The following is a 20485-nucleotide window of genomic DNA, read 5'->3' on the forward strand; positions in this document are numbered from 1 at the left end:
AAAATATGCTCTAACATACCAATTCGGGATGGGACTTTTATGAATTAGTAAAAATCAAATGAAATGATGAGCAAATTTTTTTATCTCGTAAAAGTTGATCCATTTAATTTGAAGTTTCTTTATTCTTTTGATTTTCACTTGTATTGAAAACTTGAAAAAGATAGTGTGCAATCATATGACGCTAACTAAAATCACTAGTTCTATATGAGAAGAGTGATGAAAAGTTAAATGTGTGATTTGATAAGTTGGAAAGAAATTAATTTGTGAGAAAGCATAACTTGTAATTAAACCTAGCAAATAGTTTTTAGAAAGATAATTTGGTTTTGAGCATTTTATTATTTTCCCTGTTCATGTATTTTCCTATATCGATTAGCAATTTAGAACACAATATTTTCACTCGGTTTTGTAGGCATTCCCAATTTTCGTTTTGAAAGGGGTAGAATGAAAAATAGAAGTTTTAAAATTATGACGAAAAGATTAGGGATAAAAGAGAGCATAATGGCCCCATATATTGGGGAATTGAAGTCAAAATTATGAGTTAGTTGAATCATCAAAAGATAGAGATGGAAGTTGATTGGAGTCCTTCTATGCAAGGATAGGAAACATGTGGTTTAGTAGTGTTTTTGGAGAAAAATCCACTTTTCATCCATAAATTTTGAGATGGGGACACATTTCATCCCCAAACTTTCAGATAAGCAACTTGACCCGCTCGAAGTACTTATTATAGATATTTGAGGCTCTATACCGGTGTCCTGTTTGTGGCCTTATTTAAAGAAACAAAATTTGTGTAAAATACCATCTACAGTGATAAAAACCTCTAAGTTATTGAGAAACACCAAAATGAAAGTGCATTAAATAGGATATCGGTGGCGGAGAAAATAAATGTCAGCATTTTTTTAAGACAGCTATTATGAGTTATCGTAAAGTTTTAAGACAAACAATCTAAAAATCATACCATCCAAACGGACCACGAAGTGTGAATATCTCATTATAGACTAATTAGTGACATCACAATGCCGTGGTAAAATTTGACAATGTGAATTGGCCGGCTAAAATTAGTGTAGATATATGATAATGACACTTTTCGGTAGGGGTGTGCAACGAATTCGAAATCAGTAAATCGAAAGTTTGAAATCAAAATTTTTTGAAATTTTGACATAGAAATTACCGACCGATTTCGAATTCAATTCGGAATTTGGACCGAATTCAAAAACCTGTTTTCCCTTTTTTTTTTCTTTTTTTTAATGACTCATCACAAGTCTACCACTTCATACGAGAATACAACCATTCATCACAATACTTATACAACCATTCGTTACAATCTAAAGATGAAATACAAAACATCAAAATTGTCAAATAATACAAATGTAAGCAACAATTCCAGTCCAAATTTCACACAAATAAAGCAGCAACTATTTCAAATAAATCATAAGTGTAAAACAACATTTCAAATTTGCAACTTCCAAGAATGACCTGAAAAAAATATTCTACAGTTTCAAGTACTTTTTGAGACCCTCTTTCCTCCTTAATTCCCAAAATCAGGAAAAGAATAAAGAAAAGAAAACAAGCTCTTAGCATATCCTATAGTGGTGAATCCTTGGATTTTTTCTTTTTCTTGACGAAAGTGGAAACTATCAAAGCATTTGAAAGAGAGATCACTGGGATGATTGGCAGATGAGCTTGTTCTGTGTCAGTGAAATTAGTAACATCCGCAATGGCGCAATGCAGTTAGGGAGAGCGCAGAAAATAGATATGTTATCCACAAAGTAAAACGTGATCATTCTTATACACAACATACTCAAAGCAGTAGTTGGTTAAAACTACATATAACTTGTTCTCATAAATTGACAAGACTAGCTTTTGACCTTCAGGGCTCTTGCCATAGTGCTAGTAAAATAGAGCATACTCAGAAGCTGTTTGATGGAATGCCTAAGAAAAATAAACCAGAAACACAGATTAATAGCAATTATAGCATAGCCCCTATTAAGTAAAATCACCCGGATACCTCAATTTGTCCTTGAAGATGAAGGCTGATGATGGCTAGCTAATGATGGCTTGAAGATGAAGACTGTCGGGCTTGAAGATGGCTAGCTTGATGGCTTGAAGATGAAGAATGAGAGTGAGAGACAGTGAAGATGAAAGCTGAGAAAGTAGGAAAGCTGCTCTTAGTTGAGCTCCTTCTCGACTGAAGACTGGCAGACTGGCGGTGGCGGAGGAGGAAGAAAGGTGAGAGACGAATTGACGAAGAGGTGAAAGAGCTTAATAGATTAGGTTTTGCACTTTAGCTTTTTTGTCCTTTTTGGAGGTTGTTTTGTAATTTTTGTTAATTGTTAGATGTATTATTGTTATTATGTATATAATATAAATTTTATATTACATATATTGTAAAAAAATATTATATTATATATATAAAACAAATTCGAAATTATATTTCCGATTTCGATTTCCTATTTCGAAATCGGAATTGTCGATTTCAAAAACTATGTTTTCAAATTCGACCAATTCGAAATCGAAATTACCGAATTCCATTCCGAATTACTGAATTCGAAATTTCGAATTCAATTTCGAAATCGGTCGATAAATCGGAATTTTTCAATTTTGTACACCGCTACTTTTCGGATTATAGGGTAATGCTGAAATTTGGATGCATAAAAAAAAAAAAAATGAAGTTATTACATGATATATTGTTACTTCATTGGGACATGCATATGGTCTAAGTTTTTTTTTTTTTAGTACAACATTATTACAATTGGAAGAGATTTTGGAAAGGAAATGCAGTCAGGGGTAGGGACGGCAACAGGGAGGGGTCCCCCCCGCCCCGTTGCCCATTAATTCCCCTCACCCCAGCCCCCGCCTAACCCTGCTTCCCCCACAGGGGCACTCGGGAGGCTAATAAAAATTTGTTATATAATTTTATTATAATCAAATTGTAGCAAATAATCAAATATTAAAATATCAATATATCACCAAGTTATTTTTCATTGTAATTTTACAATTGAAACTCATAAAAATAATCAAACAAAAATTATTTGAATACAATCCAACATGATGAAACAAGGTAAATTCTGTAGTGTATTCACATATTTCAAAGACAGGTGTGGAAAGTAAATTATATGGCAAAGAAGCTGGCACGTAGCAACCTGACATGCACGGAGATGAAGGGAATGTTTCTAAAAAAGTAAGTGATGACCTATAACCCCGGTTTAGAAATGTGAATGTAGCGTACTGCAGAAGTTGGAAATGTATTGGGGTGTGACGGAATTAACATAAATATAATGGACCTACGAATAAAACACCGAAAAGGAAGCATAAGCAGTACTATCTATTTACGGGCATTACATCAACAAAATACTATCTATTTATGGACATTTTACTCTGAATCATTACATTTATGTAAAATACATAAATATGTGTAACTAAAATTGAAGAACTGTTACACTAATATTTTGACGAAAGGAAAATTGGTTGTCCTGTATTTAACATAAACTGATTTTTATGAAAGTAAAAAATATATTGCCCATAACATACCTATTCTTTATGATTTTTTTTTTTTGCATTACATCAACAAAACACTAGCTATTTACGGGTATTTTATTCTGAATCATTACATTTATGTAAAATACATAAATATTTGTAACTAAAATTGAAAAAGTGTTACACTAATATTTTTACGAAAGGGAAACTAGTAAATTTTGTATTTAATAAATTTTAAATATGTGAAAGTAAAAAAGTTTTGCCCATAACATACCAACTCTTTATGAGTTTTTTGCATTATATCAACAAAACACTAGCTATTTACGGGTATTTTATTCTAAATCATTACGTTTATGTAAAATACATAAATATTTGTAACTAAAATTGAAAAAGTGTTACACTAATATTTTTACGAAAGGGAAATTGGTTGTCCTGTATTTAACATAAACTGATTTTTATGAAAGTAAAAAATATATTGCCCATAACATACCTATTCTTTATGATTTTTTTTTTTTTTTGCATTACATCAACAAAACACTAGCTATTTACGGGTATTTTATTCTGAATCATTACATTTATGTAAAATACATAAATATTTATAACTAAAATTGAAAAAGTATTACACTAATATTTTTACGAAAGGGAAACTAGTAAATTTTGTATTTAATAAATTTTAAATATGTGAAAGTAAAAAAGTTTTGCCCATAACATACCAACTCTTTATGAGTTTTTTGCATTACATCAACAAAATACTAACTATTTATGGGTATTTTATTCTGAATCATTGCATTTATGTAAAATACATAAATATTTGTAAATAAAATTAAAAAAGTATTATACTTATATTTTTACGAAAGGAAAACTAGTAGATTTTGCATTTAACAAATTTTAAATATGTGGAAGTAAAAAAGATTGCGCCCATAACATACCAACTCTTTATGAATTTTTTTGCATTACATCAAACAAATACTAGCTATTTATGGGCATTTTACTCTGAATCACTACATTTATGTAAAAAAATATAAATGTTTGTAATTAAAATTGAAAAAGTGATACACTTATATTTTTACAAAAGAGAAATTGGTAAAATTTGTATTTAACATAAATTAAATATATTAAAGCAATATTAAAGGTGATTTTATTAGTTACTTAATTTGTTGGTAAGAAACAAGGCTTCTTTTGCAAAATTTGTTCATTAGATTTTTCCAAATAATTAGGATATAAAGGTAAATTTTCACAATCTTTTTGTTAGCAATAGACCCCAATTTCCTCCTAGGCAGTGACGAAGCCAAGATTTTTTCCTTGGAGGGAGGGCCAAAATGATTGACAAATAAAATTATTTTAATATGTTATGTTCAAAATAAATTTCATCTATTTAAATATATGGCATCCTAAAATATCAAATATTAACTTTAATTATAAAGGTATGTCTATTTAATAAATATGTAGTATAGTCATAACTAAAATTAAGACAAGAAATAACACTTGATTAAATATCTTATAGAAAAAAATGCACTTTTCATCCTCAAAGTTTGGGTGGTTGGCCAATTTTATCCTCAAAGTTTCACCCCCAAACATATTGCATCCTCAAAGTTTCGTAATTTTGGCCAATTAAGGACAATTGACGAGAAATGAAAAATTGATCGTTAGAACCAACGATTTTACCCAATAAAAAATGGGCAAAACTGAATGGAGCCATTTTTAAAGGAATAATTGCAACGGACAAAAAGCTCAATTCTTCTCCTTCTTCCCTCTGCCTTTCTGCAACCCCAAAATGTTTTTGCCAATTTTTGGAGTTTTAACGACCGTTATACAACTTTCAAAACAAATAAATTCATTCTAAATTTTTATTTGGGATTATTTCATAAACCAAATCGTGGTCACTTTCCGTAAAGTATCACTTTCCCATAAAAGACTAGCTCTTTATGGCTTTTCTCCATTATAAGAACAGAGTACTTATTTTTTCATAATTAAATTTATTTATCAAATAAAATAAAAATAAATCCATTTTCTAATAAAAGAATAGCTCTTTATGGCTTTCCTCCATTATAAGAATAGAGTACCCATTTTCTCATAAATAAATTTATTTATCAAATAAAATAAAAATAATCTATTTTTCAATAAAAGACCAACTTTTTATAGCTTTCCTCCATTATCAGAATAGAGTACCCATTTTTTCATAAATAAATTTATTTATCGAATAAAATAAAAATAAACCCGTTTTTTAATAAAAGATCAGCTCTTTATGACTTTCCTCCATTTTAAGAACAGAGTACCCATTTTTTCTTAGACAAATTTATTTATCAGATAAAATAAAAATAAACCCATTTTTTCAATAAAACATCAGCTCTTTATGACTTTCCTCTATTATAAGAATAGAGTACTCATTTTGAAGGCAAAAAGGAATTTATTTATCGGATAAAATAAAAATAAACTCATTAATGTCAATATTGAGATATAGCAAAATGCTGGCCCACCTCTCAATGTGATAAGATTTGCACAGTACATATAGCAAATTGTCATAGCCCATGTTCCTTCACATGTGTGTAGAGGCGGTAATTGTCATGGATTGCTTACAACTTATTCCCTCCAAACCTTTTCTTATAATGGAGTTTCTGATTTTATCCAAGTAAAAAATTATTTCAGTGAAAAAAGGAAAAATAGAAAATTTATGGAGGAAAGTCACAAAGAGCTGGTGTTTTATTGAAAACCATCGACCCCTTACCAAAGACGATCAAATGCAGCTAAATGATTTTCTTGCAAGAAAGTTGCCGAAAGCAGCTTTGTGACTGTAGTTGCTACTTTTTTTTTCAACCATTTTTTTAGCAAGAGGTATCATTAATGTCAATATTGAGATATAGCAAAATTTGTATACGAAATAACAAACCAATTTGTCATTACAAATACAAAACGAGCAATAATATATTACAACCAATACTATCAACAGTACAAAGCACAAAGATACTCAAATCAAATTCTAATTGGGCTTTAATATGTACAACCAAAATTGCTAGAGATAACAAATGCTAAGATAGACCCTGTGCCAATATACAATGAGTATCATGTTTGCATTAATTGGCGAAGTCCATAATCGAAGTAGCTTGTAAGAGCTTCATAACCATATCATGTTTGCTCTCCTCCACCATTTTTTATTTCTTCAATTACATGCGTATCCATTACTGAATAAACCAAAACACAGAGTCAAATACTACTAGAGAGACGCGACTACATATATAAACCTCCTTGGAGGAAAAGAAATACTCTGTACAGATTATAAATCAAATGAAAATGACATTTTACATTTCTGTTGGTCAGAAACTTTTAGTGAATATCAAATTTTGGTTCAAGACTATTAAAAGGACCGGTTACCTGAGCTGGGTAATGGTGTTTCATGTCTTCTCGAGGTCTACTAACAATGTCTTGTTCATTCCTCGAAGATGATGATTGACCACCTGATGGTGATGCTGCATCCCCTCAAGTTGAAGAAAGTGGGACTCTCATGACTGTTCAAATCAAATGCAGCTTTGTTTTCTCAGCTTATGCAGTCTCATATTTAGTTTAAATTAATGTGGGGGTGGAGAACAAAAAATCCTTGCTATTATTTTAACCATCAATAAGTTATGACAAATGTAAAATATTTTAGTTAGAAAAATTTTAGCTTATGCAGAGTTTATTTTTTAAAATGCCCATAAATGCAATGACCATCATAAGTGTTATTTCAATGTAGATATATTGGACCCAACTTCTTGAGCCCGCCATCAAGAACCTCCCGTACAAGCTTATGCTTTGCAAAATAACACTTTGCTACCAAATCCCCTTCATATCTTGACTTATACTAGAAATTAGAACAAAGACATGCAATCAAAATTAACGAAATCATAAGCAATCCAATAAAACAAGTTTCTAAAATCCATGATCCAATGCAAATGTATAAATATACCTCCCAGGTCCCAATTCGCAGAATAGTTGCTGGAAAATTTGAAGCCTTGAGCTTCTCAGAGGAACCAGAAGCAGCGGCCCCTTTAAGCTCTTTTTTACTTGAACTTGCACCCTTAGGTGAATTAGCTTGAGAAAGCCTCATTTGGATCAATTCCAAAAGGGAAGGACTTTTCCTCAGCCTCAATACCAATGGACTCGGCTCGTCTAATGGGTTATACTGAGCCGGCGGTGCCACCGGAAAGCCACCCACTTCCCCACTTCCCTGCTGCTACAGCCAAACCCCCCTGAAAGTACATCAGAAATTGAACTTTCCAATCATACAGACAAGACCACATAGAATAAAATCAGGAAAAAAAAACCCAAAATTCACACAAACTCCTAAACTGATAGATGTTCAAGATCCAATTTTGACGGGGCCGTTTTCATTTTGCCTTCCAGTAAGACCCATTTCTCTACTCCAACTGAGATAAGCATTTCACTCTAATCCACTGAAGTAGAAGTCTACAATTTCAAAAAGTTTTTCTTGCGATTGTTAAATTGACCAAAAATGCAAGAAAAAGGCAATTGACAAAACAGAGATGAAAATAACATATTAAAAAACCTACACCATCGTTTTTCCTTGAAGTCTGCCATTGCATCGGAAGGGTCTTTAAAGTGTGTCCATGATTGTATAAATTCAGATCTAGATGCTAGAGAGGAAGAGGGGAACCATATGTCTATGGAAAACTGAAAATTGATAGAGAGGGAAAGAGAGATAGAAGGAGAAAGGTGCAGGGGAAGTTGCGATTGAACTTTCGAGCGCTCTGATCTGAGAACAATATTTGGGAAAGTAGCCTTGCAAGTATGGAAGGCTTGGAATTCATGTGGTGCTAGGATTGACAAGTGTTGTGCCGGGAATGGTTAAAAAATTTTCAATGCGCGGCTCTGCTAAAAATTGAAGGGAGCAAAATTTTGAAATTTTCGCAAAAAAGCACCCATGATTTCTCACCAGATAACATAGAAACTTTGGCCCACTAGAATTAGTATTTGAGGGAAGCTTTCCCGCTCTCCTTTTGGTGAGAATTTTAAAGCGAGAAAAGTCCTTGCCCTCGCAGAGTATATGATGGCTCCAATTTTTTGTGAGGTATTGTCCTTTTCCTTGCTATAAGCCTCTTAAGAGCGTCAAGCTTTCTACTTCTTCATAAAGTTGTTGTCACTAATACCCTTTTTTGTTGTAGTGAAGGGAGGAAAATCATAAAAAACTGGTGTTTTATTGAAAAATATATTTATTTTTTCATCCGATAAATAAATTTATTTATGAAAAAATGGGTACTCTGTTCTTATAATAGATGAAAACTATAAAGAGCTTGTGTTTTATTGAAAAACGGGTTCATTTTTATTTTATTCGATAAATAATATTTTTTTTTAGAAAAATGGGTACTATATTCTTATAATGGAGGAAATTCATAAAGAACTGATTTTTTATTGAAAAAAGAGTTTATTTTTATTTTATTCGATAAACAAATTTGTTTATGGCAAAATGGATACTCTTTTCGTATAAGGGAGAGAAGCCATAAAGAGCTGATGTTTTATTGAGAAACGGGTTCATTTTTATTTTTTCGATAAATAAAATTTTTTTTATCAGATAAATAAATTTGTTTATGGCAAAATGGGTACACGGTTCTTATAATAGAGGAAAGGCATAAAGAGTTAGGATTTTATTGAAAAATGGGTTTATTTTTATTTTATCTGATAAATAATTATTTAAAAAAAATAGGTACTCTGTTCTTATAACAGAGAAAAGTCATAAAGAGTTTATTTTTTTTATTGAAAAATGGGTTTATTACAATTTTATTCCAGCCAATTGTGACCCATTTTCCCATTAACCTAAGTTAGACGGACTAAATCATTGAGTTTGTTAACCACAGTCAAAATTAACACAGAAGCAACTGACTCAAATTACTCAATCCTTTATGACTTATACCGAATGAATACTAGGAAGCTTATTTGAAATAACAATAAAAATATTCTATAAATGATTAAAATTTAGTACATTAGTTAGTAAGTACTTGTAACATACTTGTATAATGCATGATTATATGTATAATTTAATATTCTTTTGTACTTATATATTTTAAAATATTTTGTGAAAAATATTTTGACCTTTCACTTAACCTTAGAAAATAATAAAATTTTATCGTATTATAAAATAATAATTTTATCTTATTATATTCATAGGTTTTAAGTTATAAAAATTGTGATATAGAAACAAGTGATATTCTACATGTAACTAGAAAGATTTGTTGTTATTGTTATCCAAACTTTCAAATTTTTCAAAAATTGAAAATGATTACAAACTTACTATTCTACAATTAGTATAATTTGTTAATTAGCCAAAATTCTAGCAAAAGGCAAGCAAATGCAACTTGTAATCAATCCATTCTGATGCATGAAAAAATAAGGTAGCATTCTGCAAATAAATAAAAAAAATCCACTTTATATAGTTCGTTGTGACAACCAGGCTTATCCCCACTTTTGTTTGAGTTTTGATTACAATGGATATAACCTATTCCCTCCAAACCCCAAATTTTGAATTATAACATTCAACCAAAACATGCTCAAACTCTCAGGCTCGGTCATACAAGGACAACTAGTGTGAATATCCGTGCTACGCACGGTACTTACATTATTAAAATAAATTAAAAAATTATACCATTTTAATTTGAAAAAAGTTAAAAAAATTATACCAACATAATTAAAATTTAAGATTTGTCTAACAATAGTTCAAAATATGACAAAAACTGTAAATCATTCAAGAATTGTGTTTTTGCAAAAGATGGATCTTAAAATAATAATAATAATTTATATTAGAAAATGAATGATATATGGATAGAAATAAATGTAATTGCATGTTTTTTTATTTTAAAATGAAATACTTACCAATATTATGCATTCGATTTGATAATCTTATATATATATATATATATGCATTATGAGAATATATATATGTATGTATATATATGTGTGTGTGTGAATTAACTACCTTTGAATTAATTTTTTTAAAAAAATTATTTATTTTTAATGCCTTTATAATTTGTGAATGATTGTGAGAGTAAAATATATTATGACAATAAGATACGTTGAATTGTGAAAATTGTAATTTAAACAGGCTCCTAAATTTTGGATATTTGACTTTCGTAGTTGCGAATTTCTTAAATTAACGGTTAGTTATTACTCTAAGTGATATGGTAAGTGTCAGTAATAAATGTGAGATGTGAATTGGAATTTGCAGATATCATTTTACAGGGGTGGTTATTATCCGTTAGTTAAAGTTTAGGAGTTTGAATTTTATGGGGTAGTGGAAAAAACATAAGGGAAATGTGGAAAAAATATAAGTATGATTATAGGATTTGTAAGGCCGGTTACATGATTAGTTAAGAGATAAATATTTTTTAATTAAAAAATGTAAAATTCTATTAAAATAGCATTCAGACTTTTGATAATTTTGGAAGCTCCTTATCCAAAACCCCCTCAGCAATACATTTAGATATAGATACTAAACGATAGTTATGATAGCGCAATAGTTTTTACCTGATATAACACGTTGTTGCACTTTTAGCGATCATTTGATTTATTGTTGGACATATTCGCCTAAATAAAATAACACCTAAAATTATGGAAGTAAGTTTCCTATCTAAAATAGTAAGTTAAGTGTAATAGATTAGTAACTTTTATACCTCAAAAGGTAAATTGGAATAAATATTAAACTTAATTTTTAAATAAATAGATTACTACTTGATATCCCAAACTTACTTTTAAAAGAGTAAGTTTAGTTCAAATAACAGTAAGTTTTTATACATAAATAGTAATTCTTACTAATAACATGGCAATAAAAATGATTAAGGATCAAAATTTACCATTTTTTGGAATGCATGTACAATTTTTACATTAAAACCTTATCTCAAAGTAGTATTAGGAAGTTTATTTGAAATAATGATAAGATGTTTTTATTAATGATTAAAACTTAGTACCTTAGTTAGTAAGCACTCATAATATACCTTAGTAAGTTTAATTCAAGTAATAGTAAGTTTTTATACATAAATAGTAATTATTACTGATAACATGGCAAATTTGATTAATAATCAAGATTTATTGATTTATGGGACGCATGTACTATTTTACTTTAAAACTTATCTCAAACTAGTATTAGGAAGTTTATTTGAAATAACGATAAGATGTTTTATCAATGATTAACGCTTAGTACCTTAGTTAGTAAGTACTCGTAATATACTCGTATAATACATGATTATAGGTATAATTTAAAATTTTTTGTACTTATATATTTTAAAATACTATGAAAAATAGTATGAACTAAACCTACTCTCCAAAAAGTAAATTTCGGATATGCAGTAGTAATTTATTTTTAAAAAATTTAAGTTGCATATTTATTTCAATTTACGCTTGAACATACATCGATCGGTGCTCTCTGGATGCGTCCAAACTCCAGTGAATGTCTTTAAACTAAATTCTAATCAAAGTAGTATCCAAAATGTAATGATTCAAAGTAAAATGCTCATAAAACTTAGTACAAGGATAGCTAGTGTGAATATCCGTACTATCCAAAATATTTATGTATTTTACATAAATATAATGATTCAGAGTAAAATGCCAATAAATAGATAGTATTTTGTTAATGTAATGCCCATAATCGGTGGCCCCAGGATGGCTTTGTTTAGTAATTAGTACTGCTTACGCTTCTTCACAAATGTTTTATTCTTAGACCCTTTATATTTATGTTAATTTCGTGACATCCCAACACACTTTTAGCTTCTGCAGTACGCAACATTTCCAAATCCCGGTTATAGGTCACCACTTACTTTTGTAAAAATAACCCTTCTTGATCCGTACATGTCAGTTTCTTTGACATATTCTTTACCTTTCCACGTGCCTGCTTCTTTGCCATATGCTTTACTTTCCACACCTCTTCTTTGATTACTAAACATACTGCAGCAACATCCGTGGTTTGATGGTAAATTCTGTAGTGTATTCACATATTTCAAAGACAGGTGTGGAAAGTAAATTATATGGCAAAGAAGCAGGCACGTGGAAAGGTAAAGAATATATCAAAGAAACTGACATGTACGGATGATGAAAGGAATATGTTTACAAAAGCAAATGGTGACCTATAACAGGCACGGGCCGGTTTGGAAATGTTGTGTATGGGCAGAAGGTGAAAAGTGTGTTGGGATGTCACGGAATTTAACATAAATTAGAGGGCCTAGGAATAAAACATTTGTGAAGAAGGTAAGCAGTACTAATTATGGAAACCAAAGCCGATCTGGGGCCACCGATTATGGGCATTAACATCAACAAAATAGCTAACTATTTATGGGGTTAGTTTTACGTCTGAAATCATTATATTTATGTAAAATAACGATCAAGTGTTTTGGTAAGCTAAAATGAAAAAGTAGTTAATACTAGTATTTTTAAGCAAAAGGGAAACTGGTAGAGTTTGTGTATTTAACATAATTTAAGGATATGTGAAAGTAAGGAAAAGATTGCGCGCATGAACTACGGGCAGCGTCGTTTATGAATTTTTTTGGGCATTACATTAACAAAATACTAGCTTATTTGATGAGTATTTGTGTATTCCTGAAGTCGCCACTACATTTATGTAAAATAAAATAATGTTTGTAACTAAAATTGAAAAGGTGTTATACTTATATTTTTACGAAAGAGAAACTGGTAAAATTTGTATTTAACATAAATTAACTATGTTAAAACAACATTACAGGTGATTTTATTAGTTACTTAATTTGCTGGTAAGAAACAAGGTTTTTTTTTTGCAAAATTTGTTCATTAGATTTTTTCAAATAATTAGGATATAAAGGTAAATTTTCACAATCTTTTATTAGCAATAGACCCCATTTCTTCCTAAGCAGTGACGAAATCAAGATTTTTTCCTTGGAGGGGGGTCCAAAATGATTGACAAATAAAATTATTTTAATATGTTATATTCAAAATAATTTTCATCTATTTAAATATATGGCATCCTAAAATATCAAATATTAACTTTAATTATAAAGGTATGTCTATTTAATAAATATGTAATATAGTCATAACAAAAATTAAGACAAGAAATAACATTTGATTAAATATTTTATAGGAAAAAATGCACTTTTCATCCTCAAAGTTTCACCCCAAACATATAGCATCCTCAAAGTTTCGTAATTTTGGCCAATTAAGGACAATTGACGGGAAATGAAGAATTGATCGTTAGAACCAACGATTTTACCCAATAAAAAATGGGTAAAATCGAATAGAGCCATTTTTAACGGAACAATTGCAACGGACAAAAAGCTCAATTCTTCTCCTTCTTCACTCTGCCTTTATGCAACTCCAAAATTTTTTTGCCAATCTCTAGAGTTTTAACGACCATTATACAACTTTCAAAACAAATAAATTCATTCTAAATTTTTATTTGGGATTATTTCATAAACCAAATTGCGGTCACTTTGTGTAAAGTATCACTTTCCCATAAAAGACCAGCTCTTTATGATTTTCCTCCATTATTAGAACAGGGTACCCATTTTTTTATAACTAAATTTATTTATTGAATAAAATAAAAATAAATTCATTTTCTAATAAAAGACCAGCTCTTTATGATTTTCCTCCATTATAAGAACAGAGTACCCATTTTCTCATAAATAAATTTATTTATCATATAAAATAAAAAAATCTATTTTTTAATAAAAGACCAGCTCTTTATGACTTTCCTCCATTGTAAGAACAGAGTACCTATTTTTCTATAAATAAATTTATTTATCGGATAAAATAAAAATAAACCCGTTTTTCAATAAAAGACTGGCTCTTTATGACTTTCCTCCATTTTAAGAACAGAGCACCCATTTTTCCATAAACAAATTTATTTATCAGATAAAATAAAAATAAACCCATTTTTTCAATAAAACACCAGGTCTTTATGACTTTCCTCCATTATAAGAACAAAGTACCCATTTTGAAAGTAAAAAGGAATTTGTTTATCGGATAAAATAAAAATAAACTCATTTTTCAATAAAACACCAACTCTTTATAACTTTTTTCCATTATAAGAAAAGAGTGCCCATTTTGTCATAAACAAGTAACTTCTTTAATTAGAAACCATCGACCCCTTACCAAAGACGATCAAATGCAACTAAATGATTTTCTTGCAAGAAAGTTGCCAAAAGTAGCTTTGTGACTGTAGTTGCTACTTTTTTTTTCAACCATTTTTCAACAGTACAAAGCACAAAGATACTCAAAGCCAAAAGCCAAAAGCCAATATCTTTTTTCCCTAAACAGCAATTCTACAGCTAAAAGCCAAAAGAAAAATGAAAAATGTCGAGAGCTCAATTGCCAACAAAGCTCTTCTTCGCAGCAGCATGTTGGGCCAACCACAGCACTCGCACGTATTTTCCTACAGCTCGTCCTGCAAAAGGGTGGAAGTAAGAGAGTTAAAACAATTGAAATTTCTGATAACAAATCATCATGGTTAACTCAGCACTGAAGGATCAGACAAAGCCCTTACTTTAACATTTTCCTCAGCTGCGGCAGTAACATCTTCCTTTGTTTCTGATTTGGCGTCTGCATCATCACTATCTGCTTCATCAGCAGCATCATCATCATCGCCTTCCTCAGCCTAAAAGAACAAGTTTTTCCCATTAAGAAAGTGCACGTAATAAGAACATATCACAGATAAAATCTGGAGCAAAAAGAGTCTCTTTTGAGAACAACATTTTAGTCAGGAACTTGCATCAGAATCGACTGGGTCATCCTTTGCTTCCTGAAACAAATCAGACAGGAGTTCGAGATATAAGTTGTCTCTTCATAATCAAATGATCACTGTTCAAATAATGCAGTATAAAGGAAGTCCAAAGTCCAAACTATACAAAAATGGAATTCAAATGTACTCAAGACATCATGCAACAGAGGAGAATTAATGAAAAGTACCTCCTCCTCTCTCTTCTTTTCTGCCTCATCAAAAGCAGCTTTTTCAGCCTACAACATGAACATTTTCATGTGTCAACAAGCAGACGAAAGTAATTTAAACCTTTTTATTTTTTGTGCATCGCTTGGGGAAAAAAAATTCCACATACATCCTTATGCTTGCCCCATGTCTCTTCAGCCAACTTCTTAGCATATTCAAGATCATCAGATACCAATACATTGTCAAATAGAGTTCCAGATTTCACCTGAAGAGATACCAATATATTGTCAAATAGAGTTTTTCTTGCGATTGTTAAATTGACCAAAAATGCAAGAAAAAGGCAATTGACAAAACAGATATGAAAATAACATATTAAAAAACCTACACCATCGCTTTTCCTTGAAGTCTGCCATTGCATCGGAAGGGTCTTTAAAGTGTGTCCATGATTGTATAAATTCAGATCTGGATGCTAGAGAGGAAGAGGGGAACCATATGTCTATGGGAAACTGAAAATTAATAGAGAGGGAAAGAGAGATAGAAGGAGAAAGGTGCAGGGGAGGTTGCAATTGAACTTTCGAGCGCTCTGATCTGAGAACAATATTTGGGAAAGTAGCCTTGCAAGTGTGGAAGGCTTGGAATTCATGTGGTGCTAGGCTTGACAAGTGCTGTGCCGGGAATGGTTAAAAAATTTTCAATGCGCGGCTCTACCAAAAATTGGAAGGGAGCAAAATTTTGAAATTTTCACAAAAAAGCACCCATGATTTCTCACCAATAACATAGAAACTTTGGCCCTCTAGAATCAGTATTTGGAGGGAAGCTTTCCCGCTCTCCTTTTGGCGAGAATTTTAAGCGAGAAAAGTCCTTACCCTCGCAGAGTATATGATGGCTCCAATTTCTTGTGAGGTATTGTCATTTTCCTTGCTATAAGCCTCTTAAGAGCGTCAAGCTTTCTACTTCTTCATAAAGTTGTTGTCACTAATACCCTTTTTTGTTGTAGTGAAGGGAGGAAAATCATAAAAAACTGGTGTTTTATTGAAAAATATATTTATTTTTTCATCCGATAAATAAATTTATTTATGAAAAAATGGGTACTCTGTTCTTATAATAGATGAAAACTATAAAGAGCTTGTGTTTTATTGAAAAACGGGTTCATTTTTATTTTATTCGATAAATAATATTTTTTTTTAGAAAAATGGGTACTATATTCTTATAATGGAGGAAATTCATAAAGAACTGATTTTTTATTGAAAAAAGAGTTTATTTTTATTTTATTCGATAAACAAATTTGTTTATGGCAAAATGGATACTCTTTTCGTATAAGGGAGGGAAGCCATAAAGAGCTGATGTTTTATTGAGAAACGGGTTCATTTTTATTTTTTCGATAAATAAATTTTTTTTATCCGATAAATAAATTTATTTATGGCAAAATGGGTACACAGTTCTTATAATAGAGGAAAGGCATAAAGAGTTAGGATTTTATTGAAAAATGGGTTTATTTTTATTTTATCTGATAAATAATTATTTTAAAAAAATAGGTACTCTGTTCTTATAATAGAGAAAAGTCATAAAGAGTTTATTTTTTTATTGAAAAATGGGTTTATTACAATTTTATTCCAGCCAATTGTGACCCATTTTCCCATTAACCTAAGTTAGACGGACTAAATCATTGAGTTTGTTAACCACAGTCAAAATTAACACAGAAGCAACTGACTCAAATTACTCAATCCTTTATGACTTATACCGAATGAATACTAGGAAGCTTATTTGAAATAACAATAAAAATATTCTATAAATGATTTAGTACATTAGTTAGTAAGTACTTGTAACATACTTGTATAATGCATGATTATATGTATAATTTAATATTCTTTTGTACTTATATATTTTAAAATATTTTGTGAAAAATATTTTGACCTTTCACATAACCTTAGAAAATAATAAAATTTTATCGTATTATAAAATAATAATTTTATCTTATTATATTCATAGGTTTTAAGTTATAAAAATTGTGATATAGAAACAAGTGATATTCTACATGTAACTAGAAAGATTTGTTGTTATTGTTATCCAAACTTTCAAATTTTTCAAAAATTGAAAATGATTACAAACTTACTATTCTACAATTAGTATAATTTGTTAATTAGCCAAAATTCAAGCAAAAGGCAAGCAAATGCAACTTGTAATCAATCCATTCTGATGCATGAAAAAATAAGGTAGCATTCTGCAAATAAATAAAAAAATCCACTTTATATGGTTCGTTGTGACAACCAGGCTTATCCCCACTTTTGTTTGAGTTTTGATTACAATGGATATAACCTATTCCCTCCAAACCCCAAATTTTGAATTATAACATTCAACCAAAACATGCTCAAACTCTCAGGCTTGATCATACAAGGACAACTAGTGTGAATATCCGTGCTACGCACGGTACTTACATTATTAAAATAAATTAAAAAATTATACCATTTTAATTTGAAAAAAGTTAAAAAAATTATACCAACATAATTCAAATTTAAGATTTGTCTAACAATAGTTCAAAATATGACAAAAACTGTAAATCATTCAAGAATTGTGTTTTTGCAAAAGATGGATCTTAAAATAATAATAATAATTTACATTAGAAAATGAATGATATATGGATAGAAATAAATGTAATTTCATGTTTTGTTATTTTAAAATGAAATACTTACCAATATTATGCATTCGATTTGATAATCTTATATATATATATGCATTATGAGAATATATATATGTATGTATATATCTGTGTGTGTGTGAATTAACTACCTTTGAATTAATTTTTTTAAAAAAATTATTTATTTTTAATGCCTTTATAATTTGTGAATGATTGTGAGAGTAAAATATATTATGACAATAAGATACGTTGAATTGTGAAAATTGTAATTTAAACAGGCTCCTAAATTTTGGATATTTGACTTTCGTAGTTGCGAATTTCTTAAATTAACGGTTAGTTATTACTCTAAGTGATATGGTAAGTGTTAGTAATAAATGTGAGATGTGAATTGGAATTTGCAGATATCATTTTACAGGGGTGGTTATTATCCGTTAGTTAAAGTTTAGGAGTTTGAATTTTATGGGGTAGTGGAAAAAACATAAGGGAAATGTGGAAAAAATATAAGTATGATTATAGGATTTGTAGGGCCGGTTACATGATTAGTTAAGAGATAAATATTTTTTAATTTAAAAATGTAAAATTCTATTAAAATAGCATTCAGACTTTTGATAATTTTGAAAGCTCCTTATCCAAAACCTCCTCAGCAATACATTTAGATATAGATACTAAGCGATAGTTATGAAAGCGCAATAGTTTTTACCTGATATAACACGTTGTTACACTTTTAGCGATCATTTGATTTATTGTTGGACATATTCGCCTAAATAAAATAACACCTAAAATTATGGAAGTAAGTTTCCTATCTAAAATAGTAAGTTAAGTGTAATAGATTAGTAACTTTTATACCTCAAAAGGTAAATTGGAATAAATATTAAACTTAATTTTTAAATAAATAGATTACTACTTGATATCCCAAACTTACTTTTAAAAGAGTAAGTTTAGTTCAAATAACAGTAAGTTTTTATACATAAATAGTAATTCTTACTAATAACATGGCAATAAAAATGATTAAGGATCAAAATTTACCATTTTTTGGAATGCATGTACAATTTTTACATTAAAACCTTATCTCAAAGTAGTATTAGGAAGTTTATTTGAAATAATGATAAGATGTTTTTATTAATGATTAAAACTTAGTACCTTAGTTAGTAAGCACTCATAATATACCTTAGTAAGTTTAATTCAAGTAATAGTAAGTTTTTATACATAAATAGTAATTATTACTGATAACATAGCAAATTTGATTAATAATCAAGATTTATTGATTTATGGGACGCATGTACTATTTTACTTTAAAACTTATTTCAAACTAATATTAGGAAGTTTATTTGAAATAACGATAAGATGTTTTATCAATGATTAAAACTTAGTACCTTAGTTAGTAAGTACTCATAATATACTCGTATAATACATTATTATAGGTATAATTTAAAATTTGTTGTACTTATATATTTTAAAATACTATGAAAAATAGTATGAACTAAACCTACTCTCCAAAAAGTAAATTTCTGATATGCAGTAGTAATTTATTTTTAAAAAATTTAAGTTGCATATTTATTTCAATTTACGCTTGAACATACATCGATCGGTGCTCTTTGGATGCGTCCAAACTCCAGTGAATGTCTTTAAACTAAATTCTAATCAAAGTAGTATCCAAAATGTAATGATTCAGAGTAAAATGCTCATAAAACTTAGTACAAGGATAGCTAGTGTGAATATCCGTGCTATCCAAAATATTTATGTATTTTACATAAATATAATGATTCAGAGTAAAATGCCAATAAATAGATAGTATTTTGTTGATGTAATGCCCATAATCGGTGGCCCCAGGATGGCTTTGTTTAGTAATTAGTACTGCTTACGCTTCTTCACAAATGTTTTATTCTTAGACCCTTTATATTTATGTTAATTCCGTGACATTCCAACACACTTTTAGCTTCTGCAGTACGCAACATTTCCAAATCCCGGTTATAGGTCACCACTTACTTTTTGTAAAAATAACCCTTCTTGATCCGTACATGTCAGTTTCTTTGACATATTCTTTACCTTTCCACGTGCCTGCTTCTTTGCCATATGCTTTACTTTCCACACCTCTTCTTTGATTACTAAACATACTGCAGCAACATCCTATTTTCCACTCTAGATTACTAGTTTTACCAAGTAGTCCACACATATCACATCGAAACCTCAAATCTTAAATCAGAAAAAAGACTTTGACTTTTCACAGTTGTCCACTGCTAACTTGTCAATGTAATAGACCAAAAGTGTGTAATTCTTTCCAAGTCTGATTTTGACAGCCAAGTCAAAGCCTCTGAGGGTAATAGGATCCCTTTATGGTAGGAAGGCATTGACCGTTCCTACAGTAGGCCTGCTGTGTGTGTCCACACGAGAAATCGACACATCATGGAATGGCCATGGTTGAATTGTTGGTGGTCCAAAACCATTTGGACTAGGAGGCACAGACCACGCGCTTGGCAAAGAGTACTCGCCAG

At 30.0% G+C, this 20485-nt stretch overlaps 1 protein-coding gene across 1 annotated transcript; it reads right to left on the bottom strand.

The window, feature by feature from the left end:
* Window positions 1-14680: 14680 nt before the first annotated feature.
* LOC113762910 (calreticulin-like) lies at window positions 14681-15838 on the bottom strand. The gene is made up of 6 exons (XM_027306541.1): window positions 15744-15838; window positions 15528-15623; window positions 15382-15429; window positions 15185-15214; window positions 14960-15070; window positions 14681-14860 (listed from the first exon to the last, which is right to left on the bottom strand). Exons 1-6 carry the CDS (start codon window positions 15774-15776, stop codon window positions 14849-14851), a joined length of 330 nt encoding a protein of 109 aa, XP_027162342.1. The 5' UTR covers window positions 15777-15838; the 3' UTR covers window positions 14681-14848.
* Window positions 15839-20485: the final 4647 nt, after the last annotated feature.

Source organism: Coffea eugenioides, chromosome 2, assembly GCF_003713205.1.
Source record: "Coffea eugenioides isolate CCC68of chromosome 2, Ceug_1.0, whole genome shotgun sequence".
Lineage (NCBI taxonomy): Eukaryota > Viridiplantae > Streptophyta > Magnoliopsida > Gentianales > Rubiaceae > Coffea > Coffea eugenioides.